This window comes from Lepisosteus oculatus, chromosome 7 (assembly GCF_040954835.1).
Source record: "Lepisosteus oculatus isolate fLepOcu1 chromosome 7, fLepOcu1.hap2, whole genome shotgun sequence".
Classification (NCBI taxonomy): domain Eukaryota; kingdom Metazoa; phylum Chordata; class Actinopteri; order Semionotiformes; family Lepisosteidae; genus Lepisosteus; species Lepisosteus oculatus.
In genome coordinates, this window is record NC_090702.1 from 23,607,079 (window position 1) to 23,626,637 (window position 19,559).

At 39.5% G+C, this 19,559-nt stretch overlaps 1 protein-coding gene across 1 annotated transcript in view; it reads right to left on the bottom strand.

The window, feature by feature from the left end:
• The window catches only part of LOC102697231 (ras-related protein Rap-1b), a 58,740-nt gene continuing 39,181 nt past the window's right edge, over positions 1–19,559 (bottom strand). The window contains exons 3-8 of the mRNA XM_015352857.2: positions 10,257–10,325; positions 9,393–9,449; positions 8,320–8,460; positions 5,803–5,946; positions 2,469–2,584; positions 1–1,404 (exon numbers count right to left, since the gene is read on the bottom strand). Coding sequence (XP_015208343.1) covers positions 2,498–2,584; positions 5,803–5,946; positions 8,320–8,460; positions 9,393–9,449; positions 10,257–10,325 — 498 coding nt within the window. The 3' untranslated portion in view covers positions 1–1,404; positions 2,469–2,497. The remainder of the gene's footprint in view (positions 1,405–2,468; positions 2,585–5,802; positions 5,947–8,319; positions 8,461–9,392; positions 9,450–10,256; positions 10,326–19,559) is intronic.

Below are 19,559 nucleotides of genomic sequence, written 5' to 3' on the forward strand. Positions count from 1 at the left end.
AAAGTTAAACCAATATTTATTTACTAGCACTGTTAAAACAATACACAAAACATTCAAGTGGCAGATCATCTTTACTGCAAGCCCTTGCATGGCAATCCAATTTATTGAACTACAGATGCTAGGTTATACAAAATTGCACCACTTTAATTAAGGCTTTTTAGTTTACATTTGGCCACCCCAAAGCAGATGTTGCATTACAAATACTGTGGCTCTTGTATTGGACATATACACATGATCTTTACATCCAGGAGTTAATGCATACAAAGCAACAAGGCATTCTTAAATAAATCAGCAAAAGTTACGCATTGCAACTTGCGCCCTGTAACCAATTACACTTGATTAAAATTAGTTCCCACATTCACTACTGACATCCACAGTACTTGTCCACCAAGAAACATCTCAACCCAAATATTACACAGGTGAAAACAATCACTAACAGGCAATTTACTAACGGGATTTAATATTTGGTTGTTTTTTTTTCCTCAATTACAACATATGCATGAGCAAGCAAGGGGAATACAGTGAGAATCTACAGGGGCAGAAGCATGAAGAATGACTAACAAATGAAACGGTCATTTTTATTTCCTTAAAAAAAACCCTCATTTTAAAATATAGTCTTCCTGTTGTAGATCCCCACTGTACAAACATCTATTAACATTGTTCCCTATGTAAACAAACATACACAGAATAAAAGGTTGACATGGTTTCAGTTGGTTTCTCCTGAAAACTAACAGATATTTGAAGGCAACATCTTAGGCTAAAGACAATGTAATAGAGACAGAAAACCATTAGATATTTTTTCCATACACAGAAATCACTGCTTCCACAGGTTTTCCTAAGATAAAATCATATTAATAGCTGTTGCAATAAAGCATTTTGGTAGAACCAAACAATCTAGTAAATCTTTAAAAAAAAAGAAAAAAAATAGAAGAAAATACAAGGGAAAAAAAAGATACAAAATACCAAAGGAGCAAAGTTAACTGTATGAAATAGGTTATATGGGAGCTCTTTGGACTTTCTCTTTCTTTTGCTAAAATAGTGGTGCTTATAAATATTACATCGTTATACCTGCCAACGCAAATGCGGGCAATGTATACAGTATAGTTATACATCAGTTTCTTACATTTACAACATTGGTTGAAGGAGGGCGTCTCCGTTAGCAAATAATACTGTGTGTAGGCTCTGGATCTTTTTCAGTTGCATACAGTTAGAATATATATAAGAAAAAAATCTCTTTCTTGCGATACTGGAGAGTGATTACAGTTATCTATGTGCAAAAACTGACGTAGTAGCTTTTAATCCATTTTTGTTAAAGGGCATCACCACGCAGGAAAGTCCATTCGATGTTAGGTTTAGTAAAGTTGGAATGCTGGCACTGCTGCAAAAGACAGCAGTTTATCAGACCTGCAATGGAAGGCAAAGGAGAATTAATGTGGGGAGTTCATATCTGAGCATTGCAATGCTAATGAAGGCACATGAGTGACCAAATATTATAAGGCGTATATGGATGTAATAGATAAGATTGGTAGAAGATTTTATTTCCAAGGAGGACTTCGTTGCACATCAATGTTTTTACTATGGTAAGCGAATGATGCCCCAAGGGTGACACTAGGCCCTTCAAAAAATTCTGATGCATTACTTTCCATGAATTGCGAAGAGGAGCTGTATAGGCTGCTGAGATGCCAGACGTTTTCTCAGCGTCTCGCCAAAACACTGCATCCTTAAAGGCTTGCAGGCCTAGAAGTGGGCAGGGATTTGTGTTCCATTTAAACAAACACTTGGGACTTAACTTTGGCAGCACATACAGGTCACCAGAGGCAAGAAAAACACAGGATGATTACTCTTAATAGGAGGAAACAGTTTCCCATTCTTAAAGTCGCCTGAGCAGAGATCTATCAAACTTGAAAGATTTGCTTTTAATCTGACAGAGCTTTAAAAAATTCAAATTTGACGAAAAAAATCAGCACGTTCAGCTATTGGTGCCCCTAAGGCCACATACAATCTGTCATAGAATTAACATAGATGTACCACTTTTTAAGCCAAGAAACAAAATGGAAATTCATGACAACCTTGTATCGCTGGGCTTTCTGGAGGGTGTAACACAGAATTTGACACACAATACTTAGGTTTCTCAGTAACCCTTCCAGAGTGGCAGTCCAGCACTGTGGTCACTTCCAGAACTGAAAATGACCGGACCAAAAAACATGCTCTCCAGGTATCAGGGGGCTCCCTGAACACATGGCATTGCAACCAGCAGAGGCAGAAAAGTGATCCTCAACTGTCAAAACACCTGCTGTAATATTTAGATTTACAATTCACAATTACGACTGTTACACTAAGTATTTTTATAGACTCATTAGAGACATATGGCTATCTGCCATTCTAAAGGGTCTGGTGTGATGACAATGTGCCACATGCTCACATAGCACCTGCCTGACAGTACAGCAGCACAGTTATTCTGCACTCACCTGGCTCAGAGCTACAGTACACCTGTGTATTAAAGCAGCTGGCAATTTGACTTTTTGCGTGCTTTCCCAGGTGCTGGGGTTTTCCTGTTGATTTGTCGAACCAGGTCATAGAAGATCTGTAAACAAGAGCATTTATATTAAAATACTGCCGAGGTAAGAGATGTATAAAGATCTAAGAAGCGAATTCTCACTTAGGGTAAGGGCTTGCAATGCATATTTGTAATTACCCCCTCATGCAGCAAGTAATCCATAGTAAATAAGGATCTGTCCATTACCAAATGGTCTTGTGTATTCTGAACAGCATCTGTGTTTAACCGACAATGTTGCCGACAGCCCGAAGTCCTCTTATCTCATTAAAGACTCTCAACAAAGCTACCATTACATTTTTATAGGCAAAAGAAAATTTCCTCATTTGCAGAAAATACACAAAGGTCCACATAGTTTGCATTTAATAGTTTTTCCCTACGCCAGAGTCTAGAGGCTCATCCCAGTTTCTTTAGTTAAGACTCAGTACTGTGTGCGACTCCTCACCAACTGGAATTCCAGTCTAGTGCAGGATTACTCTCCAGCAATACTAGTACCCATGTATACAGCTGGAAGGAAAAGTGCAATTCGGGACAAAGTTCTTTGCTCAAGTGGTGTCGTAGCATACATTTAAAGCAACAACCTCCCAGTTTAAAGTCCAGACACATAACAACTAATACACACACTGCCCCTGCAAATCTAACCGTTGAATGAAAAATATGAGTGCAACAAATGTAACGAGATGTCAGTAAAAAATAAATGTATTTCGTATACTAACATTTTATTGAACAAAGTTGATGTTGATTAACATTTGTCAGCAGCAGGGCTGATCCAACAGAGGTCTACTATGAAAGGTAAAGCCAACTAGTGTGTACGACCACCTCTGGAAGCAATACAGGCTGAACAGCCGTGATGCACGCTTTACATCAGGTTGCATATGTGGTCTTGTGGGATTTTAAAAACCTTGTGCCTGTTCACCGATCTCTACTCGACTATGCCATGTTGTTCCAGATCATCCCACACAAGCTCAACGGCACTGAAGGGTGGCAAGCTGACTGCCACAGTGTAACGGTTACATTAGCAAGAAACTGGATGCTACGCAAGACACATAATGCCTTACAGTCTCTTCCTGGAATGGTTACATGTCTGCAGGAAGGCCAGCTAATGAGGTCCAGGTCAATACAGAGCTGTGCAGTCAGAATACTGTCAATCACTTGCTGCGATGGCGTTTCAGATGCAGTACATCCCGTGGTGTGAAAATGATGCCAAAAACAGAGCAACAGAGCATGATGATGTATTGAATCTCGTGAGGTACCTGGACCCGTGGTTTCCCAGATGACCGATGGGCTGTGGGCACCCCAGACTGTGAGTAAGCAGGACGCTGGCTCAGTCCAGCCTTTAACACATCGGTGGCACTGAGACACCGTTTAACTGATAAACAGGCATTTGGGTACCTTTCTGTGTTTTTTTCTAAATTTTCACCAAGCTTAACATTTAACAGGTTAAACCGCCTCATCAACAGTACCCAAATCTACTTTCACTAATTTGGTAATTTTATACTTATGCAGCAATGTAACTCAAGTGTATCATGGTCTGTTATAGATGATCAAATAATTTAAATTATGCCAAAAAGAATTAAATTGTATCCCTGCTTTTTAAAAACACACATATAAAGTGATAGGTTTCTTTTTCATGTTAGAGGGCATTACTGGCCTGAAATTCCACAAAGGGCAAAAAAAAAAAGGAATGATCCCTTTATTCCAGCTTAAAGGAACTTCAACTTGAGCAAAGGATATACTATTCCAGGAACCACCTGGAGGTCTGAATTCACATAGAAGGTTTTATCACACAGAAATTACTTTAGGAGAGATAAAGTACTAATCTCACAAAAATATACCTCCATAGTTGTTCTGAAGATTTTAATCAACCACTGTGGAATCCAGAACAGTCTACTGTTATGGCTAATGCACGATTGTGACTGACATCACCCATGGAAGTTCTCCGATAAAAATGCTTCCACATGGAGATCCATATGCTTTACCAGAAACACTTTAGATTTCAGATTTCCTTTATTTCTTACCTGAGCATCAAATCAGGCACTTTTTAGATTTTCTGAAAATAAAGTCTATGGCTGCTTTTTGAGAACTGGCCATCTCTCATTGTCAAATGTGCAGCATTTCAAAGGCATATGCACTATAGGTTTTTCCTCCAGGAAAGTCCAGTAATCCTGCAGTTTCTGCTGTTCTGTGTCATTGCATCTTGGACAATGTTTGCTTCGAGCTAATCCACTACCCTGGAGTTAGATTTTTGAAACTGGCACACTGCACATGCTGGGAAAGGCAAACAGGTTGTCATCATCACTTACATGTATAGTGCCACACCATATCGCTACCTTGCAAGGTCCTCTTTGCCAGATCAATGCTGATCCAGTGAAGCCTGGAGGACTGACCTCAACACCTGCCCAGACCAGGTTTGTTTTCCTAGTCCTGGCAGATGTCAGAAGGAGATGAGACAACCTTAAGAGGCTTTTTGCTCTCTAATAACAGAGAGATCAGAACACAGCATGAACCTAGCTTAAGAACATTAACCTGGACTCAACAAAGTCTAAACCCCACATTCCCCGAGTTTCCAGATGGCCAACTACCTCCTGATACGCTGGTAGGGACAACACTCGTGAAGCCTGTGCTGATTGTTTCTGGAGAAAGCAGGTCTCACAAGCAACGATGAATTATTTTTCACGTGCATCAGTATGATGTTAAACAGGTCAACAGAAATGATCAAATTACAAACTAGGGGGCAGTCAAATACATTGTTTTTTCATGTCGGGCTTGCAAACAGCAAGTGAAATGTTCCATAAGCCTTCTTCCCTTGCCAAACATATTCACAAACGAAAAGAATTGACAGTTCAGTCCTGCGGCATGAAACACGCCTTTATAACAAACGTCTTCTATGCGCGAACGAAGATGACTCAAGCTCGCTCAAGGGACGTCGCTGAGAGACAATGGAAACCACACAGAACTGTAGGCCAGGCCCTGTGGTGCCACATGCAAACAATAGTGAGCCTTATTTTAACATGAACCTGATATGACCACAACTTGGTCCAATTTCAACCATCCACAAATCAGTCCAAAATCAAAAAGAACTTTCAGCCTCACGCAGAACAAAGTCGGAAGAGATAATGTGAAATGCAAAAACTTCTGTTACTGTACAATTTTACCAGTATCCTTGACAGAACTGTAAAACGCGCAAGCCTTTACTTTCTAGGCTCAAAAAGAAAATGATGGAGGAAACTATCTCAATCAGGCCTCACCTCATTAACATTAATCTTGGACTTTGCCGAAGATTCTAGGAAGGCGCAGTTGCTCCACTGTCGGGCCAGGTTTTGTCCCTGTTCCTTGCCCACCACTCGCTCGTCTTCCAAATCACACTTGTTGCCAACCAGGATCATTGGCACCTGAAACACCACCAAGAAATAACACTTGTGAGTACAACAGACATATAAAAGCATGTTATTCAACACCAAAGAAAAAATGAGACCGAAAGCACATGGAATAGAAAATAAGTCAAAGAGACATTATGGCAGCACTATAATACAGTATGGAAGTCCATACCAGACACTGTCCTAGTTCAACTTGCATTCTTTAATTTTCCTGTCATCTTGGTCTTAACCTTCCCCCGATATTCATTGATGTATATCAAGCTATAAGATATACACAAACTGTAAAAAGATCATCGAGATTGAATAAGCTCTTCTTTTGCTTCACCTCTGCATGAGCAGTCAGGATCTGATCACCATCTGGCACCCATTATTAGATTGGTAGAGTGCAAAATTGCAGTGGAGCACCTTAGTCAAGAGCAAAACTGCAATGACTGCACTGAAGCAGGAAACCCATGCCCCCTTGGTGATCCAGATGCCTAACCAACATTCCCTGTTGCCTCCTGCTTTCAAATGAAAAAGGTGAGGATGCAGGACAATAGTACTAATTCTTAGGCCTTCACTGTCCATCGCAAGAAAGTTATTGTTAGCTGTGCAATTCAGTCAATCCAGGTGGTTCGCTACAAAAGATTTTGCCTTAGCACAATAATTCATTAGCCACCCTGCTTGAAAACAGCCTCCTGCTATTTACCTCACTTTGTCAAGTGAAAACACAAGACGGTACGGAAACTGTGATCCCTAAACCACTGTACATGCAAAGTGGACTGTGTTGATTACAAGTTATCAAAGTAATAAAACAGAATTCTCCACTTCAAGTATAATTAACTTTTTCATTGATAGTACCCAACTAGTACACGTGCTGCAAAAGATTCACTGAAATTATAAGCATATGGATAAAAACAGTGACTGTGATGTGAACAGATATTAACCAGCAATTTCAAACTTCTGTCTTATGGCAGTGCAGAAGTGGTGTTATAATAGCTGTGCTTCCGTTTCTAATATTTGTGCCACAAGATGTCTTTGTCACTGCTGTGTTTTAATATATATTTTGAGAACTGTGCAAGATCCTGTTGAATACAACCCCTCCCAGTTTGGGAAGCCATTTTGGAATTGCCGGAGAGCCAGGTCTTAAAACTGCTTGGTAGAGAACGAGATATGCAGACGTGCTGCTTCTACACGCCCAAGCAAGTCTTTTGCCATTTGACGCGCTGCAGGCCCCACAGCCCCCGACAGAAGGGTTAGTACTGACTGAAGAAGTGCGTCTCTGGGGGCGTCAGGCTCCTGGCAGTCACAGGAGTTACTGTTTACCTGAAGGCTGGCTAACCCCAGCCCTAACCTATCAGCCCCGCGCGGTCACATGAGGAATCCCAGTCGCAGGGGCTGAGTGACGTGACCTAGGCTCAGCCTAGTGACCTCTGGGTCACGGGGCTCAACAGGCGCTCTGGGGGAGCGCTCTGGGTTGATAGTGCCACCCAGGAGAGCCTCCCCTACGTTTATTTTGATGTTCTTTGGGTGTCAACCCAAGAAACAGAAAATTCCCTGAAAACAAATCAATAATAGTGCCTTTAAAGTGATAAAAGGTTTGTTGGCAAAACACACTCAATGGGTTCTATTTACTGGTACAGCTGATATGGGAAAGGAAACTCATGTGGTGAAAAATGTTCACAGTCATGCTGCACAGGACAACACCCACCACAAAGGAAATCAAATGCGAGGTTAAACGTACGTAATATTCTGGCTCATCGTACAAAAGATATGATGCATATATGCTGCAATATCTAAGGGCGTGCACGTTATTGAACATGGTTAACCCACTTTATTGCTTTACCAGCAAAGTTCAATAACCATTAGGCAAACTGCAACCTAGTTTTCATCTTTACAGATGTCTTGATATCATTTGCTTTCAGTGAAAGGCATCTGTAATAGGGAAGACAAAAATAGACTGAACTGAACTGACAACTATTCCACCCTCTTCCTGTTATGAAACATTTTCAGCTCATCTGCGTTTTAACCGGACAATGGGCAATGTTACAGCTTCACAAGGTCTATTTCTGTTGGCAACCACACAATAGATTTTACACATTAGTTAAAAAATACAAAGGAATGTTTAATTTGATTTTTTATTTTATGAGGCAAATATGCACTGCAAAATAAAAACTAAAAATTAAAATGAACCTAAAAAGAGTTCACAGTTTTGATCAGAACTGCTGTTACTAGCTGTTGAACAGAGGGAATAATTAATTTGCCTTTCTAAAAGGACTAGAATGGACTTGGCCACTGTGCTGGGAGATCAAACAGGAAGCCTCTTACAGAACAGTAACCAGAATCACTTCTTCCTTTTCTCAGGTACTGAATAGCTTGAGGACAAGGCCTTTCCAGGCAATGACTCACATCGTCAGTGTCTTTGACTCGAAGGATCTGTTCTCTCAAGTCCTGTAGGTCATTAAACGTGGACTGTGCGGTTATAGAATATACTAATGCAAACCCTTGGCCATTCTTCATGTACAGGTCCCTCATCGCTGTGAATTGTTCCTGTGGAAGAAAGCAGAGAGTCAAGAGCAACCCAACGTCTGTGTGTAATAGAGAGCTTGCAGGGGTAGTGCAGCTCCCAAGGGAAGCATTCTGTTACTCAGCTTCATGCTGTTTGCCATACAGGCACAGACAGGCAAAATACACAGCTAATAAGATACTTCATTAGCAGAAGAGCACCTCAGCGTTCAGTGAATTTTGTTTTACAGATTTCAATGTTAACAGCCCACATAGGCCCACAACATTATTCTACTCATTACTAGTTACTGTAATTAGGGAGCGACAAACTAACACTTCTTAGAAAACATAGATCTGAAACTCCTTTCCAGTTTATTAACCTCCTACTGAGTGACTAAAGGTAAAACATGGAATAAAGGACTTTAGTTTATGAGGAGCCGAGATTTAACAACAAAGACAGGCAGAATAAAAGTAATAAATCCTGTTTAGGTATCCTCATTTTTCAGTCAAAACTCATCATTATCTCCACCACTATGTCCTATTTGACAAATGTGCAGACCTGCCCTTATAACAGAGAGATCCCTTTTGTGCCAGTAGCAGAAATGCTCTGCCTTAATGACACTACTCAAAGCCTCAGTGCAGACATGATATACAGGTAATGTGCACTAGCTTTAATATCGCACTCTCCCATCTGACATGCTGTCTGTCCCCTTGCCAGGAAATGTCCATCAACAAAAGGGAACAGGATATGATCAGGACTTCTTCCTTCACAGTTCTACAGATCTCTGGCCAGGTTTCCTCTTCCGCCCACTGTCAGAAATGGCTCCCAGCGTCCCCAAGACATCTGCCAATTTCCAAACTTCATGCGCCTCGACTTCCACTTCAAAAACTCCGGCCCTGTGACTTTCTGGGCACTGCAGTCACTACAGCCTGATCCCATTTCCATCAGACCAGCAGCTCTTTTCCCTCTCTCTTACCGTTCCTGCTGTATCCAGAATTTCAAGCATACACTGCTGTCCATCTACTTCAACTTGCTAAAAGAGATGTAAAAAACAAAAGTTAGCAACAAACTAAAACAGTGTTGACATCTGATTAAAAGGTGTTTTCTGTACTTCTCAAAACAAGCAATTAATCTATCTTTTAAGAACAAAGATCTGTGTAAAGCTAAATAAAGCTTCAATGAAGTGGCATATAATGAGGGTCAGTAGGAGTGATGGAGACAGGGCGGTTGTGAGTCAGTTGTCTGTTATTGCGACTAATGATGCCTCTCTGAGGGTAACAAAAGGCACAGCCTCTCACATACTGTTTGTCTGCTATGCAGCTCATTTTAAACTTGATTCTGGAGGCTTCATCTAATAAAGGCAAACAAAAGCCTGAGAGCAGGTTCGGGAAACTGTTTCAACATAAGAGACCTGCTCCCCTAGAAATTCCACAAGAACTGTTTGGTCTACCCTCAATTTTTTTATTATATACACATTAACATACGCAGCAAAATACCAAGCACCCTTTTGATTTCAGAACATGCTTATTAACTTCAATAGTAGGTAAAAATCAGTATCTTCTGTCACCAGACCACAAATACAGTGAAATCGTACAAATACAATTTCTTTGCAATTTCCTGTAACCATAGTTACGTTGTGCACAAAAGTGAAACAAATTGTATTAAATATTTGTACAAGATTCATCACTGCAGATTTAAAATATAAAGGTCGTTTTTGTTTAGATGATTAGCTGTACTGCAACTGTGAATGTGGCAAGTTGACTAACCTTTGACCTTCCACCTTTGAGAATACTTGCAAATACAAACGACTGATACACAACCGCACTTATATTGCACTTGCCTTTCTGTAGGAGTCTTCTATTGTGGGATCATATTTTTCAACAAAAATTCCTTGGACAAACTGTACAGTCTGAAAGGAAAACAAAAGAGAAGTCTGAGTAAGAATCTTTAAAATACATTCAAAACAGACAGAAAACTCCAGTCCATTACCGTTACCATACTCTTTTAAGGTATGCCACAGAACCCCCTGCTAGCAGCTAAAAACTTTCACAATGCAGAAATGCTATATAAAAATTAAACATTGAAACAAAATACAAAAAATACAAAACTGGGCTAATTAATTGTATAAATCATCTAATTTTGGAGTGGCATTTTAATTCACTTGGATAAGTAAAAGCAGCCCTTAAAAGAGGCAGATACAAATCTGATGATCTGCAGATACAAATCTCATACTGTATGCTGATCTCATACAGTATGTGAATGCAAAGCTCAAAAAGAACTCCCTTCCGAACTGGACTGTTGAAATAATCCATGTCAACAATTTAACGGAAAGCCAAAGACTATATGAAACAGCATATGGGACTGTTGTATATACTGTATAGTGGCTTAACACATCACATAGAAAATGTGATTTATCAATGTAAAGCTGTAATAATTTTTCATTCTGTAAATTTACTCAGAATAAGATTCTGAAAAGATCTCTGATGAATAGTTACAGTATGTACCACTGAAAACAAGTTAATCAGACGAAACACCAGAATAATGCAGACAAACTGTTTATTCAGGTAGTTTATTAAGATATTTTAGCTGAAGTTAAAAACCCTTCTGTTGGTAAAGTCAGCAAAAGGACAGCTTGAACCTCGTACAGCAAGCTGCTACAAGTCACACTGTTGCTATAGAAACTTAATTTAAGAAGCAGATGAGGAGGCTTCAGCTTTTACTTTCGCTGCCCTGAAAGGCCTTTAAATTAATTTTAAATTAACAATTCTGCTGAAAATGTTGTTCTAATGGAAAACTATATAAAAATTAGAATGGGAATTAGTATTAATTTTTACCTGAAAACATTTAAAACCCTGTCAAGAAACACTGCAAAACTGCTTGAAAAATACTTCAGAAAGAAATGCACTAGCTGGAATTATGGCAAAAGTTTGTGCAATTGAATGAGATTTATTAAGTAATGACAAAACCGCTGTTTCCCAGCACATAGGAAATGAAATAATTGAGGGTTTTTCATGCTTGCTAAGATTTCATGTTTATATGTTTTGGGTTCAGCAACTTAAAAACTTTAAAAAAAGCTTTTTAAATTAATTGCTATAAGATGACTCTGACATTCTCGCACTGACTGGAAAGCAAGAGCAGAACAGAAAACATGCCTTTATCTTTATTAAAAGGTTTTAATCCTTTAAAAATATATACAGTACACAGAAAAACCTTCGGCGGCCAAACTGGGAGAGAGACTCATAGACATAGGTTGTAGACTGGGATAAATCAAACACTAAAATCTGTTTCTACGAACCAGTGCCATAGTTTTAGTTTTAACAGATTATAAAATTAATTGCTTAGTGGTGATGAAGAGATTATCACTCAAACAGATGAAGACTTAAATGTCTTTAATAGTCATAATGTATTCTAAGTCTTAACATTTACACAGGAAAAAAAAAGTACACAGGAAAAATGCAACTTTTCTGTTTAAAAATTATTTGTGAGGTGAACTGCTACACTGGACACAAAAAGTGCTGTTTTAAATATGTAAAATTTATCGTAACTCTTAAAAATCCTATCATTTTCCACATCACCAATGAAAGTTGCTGAAAGTTAACTTTGCTATCAGAGACTATAAAGTCTTTCCCAAAAGAATTAGTGGTTGGTGGTTGAGCGCCTTTAGTATCGACTCATGGTGACCCTCAGGACACTTCCCCCGACACTTTCCTTCGAGTTTTCATGGCAGGATACGGATGTAGATTGCCAGGCCTTTCTTTCGCGAACCCACTACACTAAGATTATGAGTCTCATGCTCTACCAACAGAGCTAGTTGGGGGACAAAGGATTCGTACTTACACTCTTATAAGTTTGGATTGGAAAAAATGTGATTTTCCTAAAGCCATCCAATTTGTTATTGCCGGTTGTTCCAGATCACAGTTACGACTCCTCTATGCAAACTGTGAGAATGAGGACGAGCAGATGTACTCCTCTGACCTAACGACCCATCAGAGCTACTTCTCCTAAGACAGGCCTCACAAAGCCTTTACAGGAGAGGTGGCACTGAATGGATGAGTGGTCCCTCTCCTGGATGTCACCGCAAGTCACTGTTTCACAAGACGAGTGAAGACCTTGGCCGATATCAGCGCTGAATTAGTGACATGACCTGGGCTGGAGCTCACAATGACCAGGCTATGAAGCTCAACCAGTGTGAAACCCTTCCTTTGATCAGCCGTCCTGAATCTCTGTCCTGCGGTAGATTTAAACTGCAAGTTTCTTTTCTTTGCCATCATGCAACAAGACTGCTAGATTTACACTTCAACAGATATTAATAAATGCAGAGACCGGAGAAGTGGATGTATACTTCTTTACATTTTACCCAGAAAAAGTGGGAAAAGGCAACAGCACCTGAAAAAGTATTTCAATGGTCTCTTGTTCAGGTTCGGTTTAAAATTCAGGCAGGAGCAGATCTGTACTCCGGAACATCTGGAGCAGTCTACACTGCGTTACGTACTCCTGACACCTAAACATGGACTAGTCACAATGTAACAAATCAAAGGGGCAGAGGCTATCAGCTGGGAGCCAGGAATGAGTTTTTGGTCTGGTAAACGCAAGATGACAGTTTTCCTGTATGGGGCTGGATTGGGGAAACTATCTGGGTCAATTAGCTCATGTGATCATTCACAGGGATTCACTGTCATATGGATCTCATTGTCAAAAAAAGTCTGTGATCTGGAGTTTAAAAAAACAGGAACATAAAAGAAACCGTCAGACAAGAAACAGGGAGCCGACAACGTTCAGGAGGCTGTTCTCGCAATACAGATCCCTTTAGGAGACCGTCATTTCAGCTGTTGCAGATTAATATCCTTGTTCCATTAAGTGTCCTGCCTCAGTGATGTACCTTTTTTTAGAACAAATTTGACATGAACAGAATGCACAAAAAGATACAAAAACAGCCACTCACAAGAAAGGAAAAATGGAGGGAAAGAGGGCAGTGTGATACATCATTTGATCTGCTTAAAGAGGAAAAGTGGAACATTTTTTACATTCAGTTTTCTAAAAACATTGTTTACGATGGAAGTGGGTTATAATACAGATGTTTAATTACTTAACTTCAAGATGGGTAAGCAATTCATGTCATACGAAGATAAGAGCAATTTAACAACCTGAGAAAGGCCATTAGACCCAGTCCTCCTCCACCCCCTTAAAGAATCAGATTGTACTCGTCATCATATTTCTTCTTTAATCTGCATAGCGAGCAGAATAAAGATGGCATTTATTTCATATCCCACAGACTGCTTAAGGTGACAAACCCCGTTCTGCTACGTCTGTTCAGAGATTGTTCCGTTATACCTGGTCATTTGTACTTTGGGGGTTTCTTCATAGCAATTTTGATGCAGGTTCTTAAACCTGTCATTTCTTTCTTTGATTTTCCAGTTGTCCAGGTCCTTTGTGCAGTTACCATGGGTGTAAGCCTGATTACTGTGATAAGGTCTCAAACAAGAACAAATTTGACCTAATCTAATCAGCCGGTGCCTGTCGTCAGGGTGTAATTTACAGTACAACGTGTACACTTAGATCAGAGTTATTGCAGTTAGCTATGTGGTTTTAGAAGCCCTTAATGCTAGGAGTCGGGCCTAGAATGCTTTTCTTTCTACATTATGCAGTCAAAGAAGAAAAACAAAACAATTTACAAACAACAGAATGATGAAAGCTAATGATTCATAAAGAAGAATCAAAGCAAGTAAGCTTAGATGAAGGAGAGTGGATGTGTTCTTTTCACGCCCTGAGCATGTTTCACATTCTCGAGAGACGCTTCGGTGACACTTTCTGAAAAATCACAGCATCGCCTCTTAACTCCAAGGAAGACCCCCCACACCACTCCCCACCTCGAAAAACCGACACCGTCACTGTAATTGATGAAGCCCACATATGAGCTTAAACTCCATCTGCTAACGAGCGGGGGGCTACGTGAGTTTCAATGCAATTAGACACTGATGCGAAGTTGAAAATGTTAAACTGAAGTCTTCTAAGCCACAGACAACCACCGAGAATCACTTTAGCATATGGAGCAGCTAGTGCAACGTGTCAAAGAGCTACCATGGAAGAGCAATAGGATGGGTTACTGCTTACATTTGGGCACTCAATCCTGCTTCCCCATTAAAACATGTTAATTCCTGTCTAAAAGACCAGAATAATGTGATGTCATTAGAGCAGGAGCAAAACCTGAGACTACAGCCCACACAATGAATGTGTGTGCTTCAGTCCTGGAGGCGGAACACAGTCGCCAACCCCCTGCTCCACCTACATTCTCCACACAAACACTGGATACAAGGCGCAAAGTGGGACTTTCTTAAGTTGCTGCACGTAGTTTTATCTGAACTTAAAAGCACTTCACATCTTAACCAGTCATCTTGCAATTATTTACTGCCACCACTGTCTTTTTGTGCCCTCGCCTGTAACACAGTTAATGCCACCCTCCTGGGCATGGCATATGTTTTTTCTGCAGTGCCTGACATACAATACATTTATATTAGCAGCACTGACATAGCTTCAATAATGTTAAAACTAAATTCAAAAGCTTAAACAATAAGAATCCATTATTCATATGCCCATCTTAAGTATCTGAAAGGCTCCAATGCTTGGCATTAATCGCATTCAAATCTTCTGCCCTTGAAAAGGTGAGGAACAGTGTTAAGGGCTGTGGTTTGACTCAATACACAACAGGTACTGTGGGAACGTCTGGGCTGTGCAGCAAACATTTACCACGCTGGAGACAGACTATTTTGTGTAGCTGTTTGCAGACCCACAATCCTGACTGGGACATCCCCAGACATTCAGGGCTAGACCCCCTTCACGTAAAACTCTCTTTATTTCTTATTAGCAAGTCGCAGTTACTTTTTATACTCTCTTTTTGCGCACGACACAAACATTTAATCTACTGAAAGTAGCCTGAGAATGTTTCAGAATAGTTATTCACAGAATTAAACAGCACAACAGTGACAACTACATGCTGAACGGTGAACGAGTCTGTTTCAGAGCTGCTTGAGGACCACAGAGTAGGAAAGAGCCTGCTCCAGACCGAAAACACAAGAACGCCTAACGGGTCATTCGAAGCGCAAGAGACAGATACAGGGAGAAAGAAAATAAGAACAGAAGCTTTTAACATTTCTGTTACACTGAGATGTTAGGGAAAAAATACTTAGGTCAAAGTAAGAAAAGTTCACTTATTTTGGACCATCTCATATCCATAACATACTTTTTATAAATTTATTTTTAAAAGTCATATTAAGCAGAATAAGAGGCATTATCATTGTACAAATCTTCACTGCTTTCCTGATATGTTGGACGTTAACCAAGCTGTGTCAATTACCCATGTGTATAAAGAACCTGTCTGTGTGAAAGATCGAAGCATGAATTGTTAAAGAAATGCACAGATAACATGTTAAACTATATTACTAAAAGTAAGGTCACAAGTCACAGGAGACCATTCAGCCCACCTAGCATGTTTGACTGCTAGAAGCTAACTGATCCAAACATCACAACCCGCCATTTTCTGAAAGATCCTAGAGTATCAGCTTCAACAATATGGCTGGAAAGCTGGTTGGGATTCTAATAACCATTTGTGTAAAGAAGTGACTCCTATTGTCTGTTCCAAAGTCAGCTCCCTTTAGTTTCCATTTGCGTTATTTCCCGTTTAAGTAGTGGTACACAAAATGAGCAATGCATATTCCAAACCTTTTAAAAAATAATTAACGTAAACTCAATAAGTAGGCTTAAACATTAAATCCATAAAGCAAAATCTCATTCCCCCCCATACATACACTTTCGGAAAGATAGCTGGAATTCATCTAGGGAAAAAAAATGGGAAAAACACCGCTATGGGGCAAACGGCTCTGGCTGTCGTCCCGTTAGCAAAGTGATCGAGCTGCCCTGTGAAACGATCTCTCCTCTGAAATATTTATTGCCCTGCTGCACGTGCCGGGCTGCCTGTCAGAACTACAACTCAGCAGCCTGCATCTGCCGGATAAGCCTCAGCTTGTGTGCAGAAGGGAACTTCGCGCCAGCCTGGTAAAAGATTCCTGCTGCCTTCGTCATCCATCAAGTGGCCTGCCACTGCAATAAAAACGGTTCGGGCCTTCGCTGCATCTTAAAAGTGTCCACTGCCAGGCACGCACTCAGCATACCTTTCTGCAAATGAGAACGACTGCATTTTAAATAATGTTCTGGAAGGCAGCCTGCTGCACAAGGTCTTTCCTCTCCATGTACTATGCAACGGCCTAATAGCAAAATTTTAGAAACTCTCTTGCAACAGGCTAGCAAAAAAGAACAACTTTTAAAAGAAAAGATGTCCAATCAGGGCAGGGCATTATTAGTTTTACTGGAGAGGGCATGCTGTGTATTACAAATTTCTAACTGATGCTGTAGGCAGATCAAATAAAAGCCTGCTGTATTAGGAGTTAATTACAGAGGACATTTCTCTAACCTCTTTCCTTAATGGGTTAGCAATTATGTTTATTTTATTCACGAGGAATCAAATGTCTCTAAAATAAGCACGCAGCTGTTTCTTATATTTGTGGAGAAAAGAGCAAACTGGTAACATGTAGTACAAGGATTTAAGCTTAAAATAAATCTGCATGCTAGCTTAAAAGTAAAATATACAATACTCAGATGTTCAATATGAATATCTAAACCTACTGTACATTTTGATTTACATGTCTTTTTCCAAATTTGCAGTTTAATATAAAAAAAGGTTTGCAGATTTCTACTAAAACACTCAACCACCAAGTCGTGTACTGGTAATGAAATGGCAAGAATTAAGATATTGGTTTTATTTTTGGAGAAGTAACTTCTCTGAAAAAAAGCCAAACAATTGACAATATCATTGCCACAAATGTAGATCAACCATGTTCATCTTCAACACAAGCACTTTTGCATCTACTTACTACCGTGTTCATTTTGACCCTGGACCAAATATTGTGGACCTTTTATTGCATCTGTCTGAACTATCACTCCATGTCAACCTTCCACCTCATATCCATACTTTAAATCTTCAAAGTCACATTCTGCAATTAAGACTGATCCATTTAATCACTGAAAGTCAGGTGCATTTTCTCCAGCTCCGAGATAGCTCAAAGTTAATTTATGACTCCATAGCCATTAGTGCTGTTTGGCATTGACTTGCAGAAAGCTGAATTTCTGAATGAGGGGAAAAAAAAAATAATTTAAATGGAGAATTGCCTTTTCTTTCTAATAGCTCTCCGATTTCCCTTCATTACATGTCACGAGTTCAGCTTCAATGAACAATATCATGACAACACAGACCCCTGTTTAAAAACATTTTTTTCTATTGCTACAGTTGTGCACATTCCCCAACACACATCTCAGAACTGTGTGTGCTGAAAGATAGAAAACAACAAGGCTGCAAGAGTTTTATTGCTTTGCTACACAGGTGTTTATTGTATTTTAATGACTGATCATACTCGATTATTATACCGGCAGATGTTGGTTCTGATAAGGGGAACACTACTCAATGGGATTCTGGAGAAGACTAAAATCACGGCTGCTCTGCTCTTCTCAATTCTCACATATTTAATACATCCACTGCAACAGATTTTGGGAAAAGTGACTAACATAAATCCTAGTATTTCAGGTTGTGAGGATGCAGCAAATCCAGTGTCTTCAGCCATGCAGCACGGGGAGAGAGCACGGTTTCATATTTGAAAAAGACGAAAGAGATTCAAGCAAACTTAGAATTATAGAAGCCTTAAATAGCATTTTTTTTAATTACTCTATATTTTATGATCAGCAGAACTGTAATGTAAAACAAACTCAAGTCAGACCCATGTCAAACTGGGTCATGGGACTTTGAAACATTTTCACAAAGCATGCAGCAAAGGTGTGGGGGTGTCTTATAGGGACCAAATGTGAGAAAATGTCCACACAAAAGAGTAACTTCTGACAAACAGATCACATAGGGCTATCTACAGAATGAAAACATTCCTTTCTTAACTAAAAGTCATGATGTTTTTAATCTTGAAAGTGTGTAAACTGTTTTGGGTCTACTTCCAGCTTGCTTCAAGTTTCATTTTGGCAGGAGTAGAGGACAGTGAATAAAAAAAATTGACCACGCGTCAATGTGGATTCCCCAGAAAAATGGATTGCTGCTTTATTAATCTCAGTTTTCAGTTCTCACAGGTATGTAATCACACATACAATCATGTGCTTGTTTCTCCACCTCTTATGAATATGAATCAGTTATACTAAATTCACAGGCGCTTTATGTTTCTTTTCCGATTGATGTACCGAGAGTAACATGCTCCAGTGACGTTAGGAAGCATTTTTACCTTGCAGAAATTGTTTAACAGTTACCTAGCAACTTGAAAGGGGTTTCCATGCTGCGCAGGGTAAGAAGAGATGAAGTAGCAGACTTGCTGCAAAAAAGTTTGTAAGACTAAAATTAGCTAACTTGCTGGACATATTTCAACCTTTTCTTTTCCCTCACAGGGTGAAAAAAATGAAAGCAAGAGAACACAGTATCCTTTGATGTGGCTTTCAGGCTCTCCAGAGACACAAATCCCATGCATTATCAAGCATAGCAGCCTAATGCAAAAGGAGTTCCAGTGTTAATATTCTCGAATAACTTTAAAGCCTGACAAATGATCTTAGAAAAGCAATAAAACGCACCAAACATTTCCTGCAATAATACCAAATACCAAAATAAAAATACCAAAATGAGCCAAATTAAAAAAAACCTTTCATATTTCAAAATTAATTTTGCACATGTACAGTTTTTGCCTTTAGCACTAAATGAAATCAATCTTATGATGTGCAAGAAGTTTTGTCAGATTTTAACAGTGTTCATGTCACAAGGAGATATTCTTTGACACCCAAGGGCTTTCTGCCAAATCTGCCAAAGATTACATGTTCTATAAACAATCCTGACTTCTTATTGCAGTTTATTAGCTGGCATTATTATAGTCCTTATTCAACAGAGGCTGCCTGCCTCTACCAAAACAAGAGAGATAATTTGCTGCAGTAAGGTTGCTGTGTTTGAATGTGAATTAATTGTATTCACTGTGATCCGGTTAGTTAAAATCAACAATTCATCTGAAATACGGTATGTTAAAATGGTTACAGCCACATTCCAGTCGTGCAAAGAGTT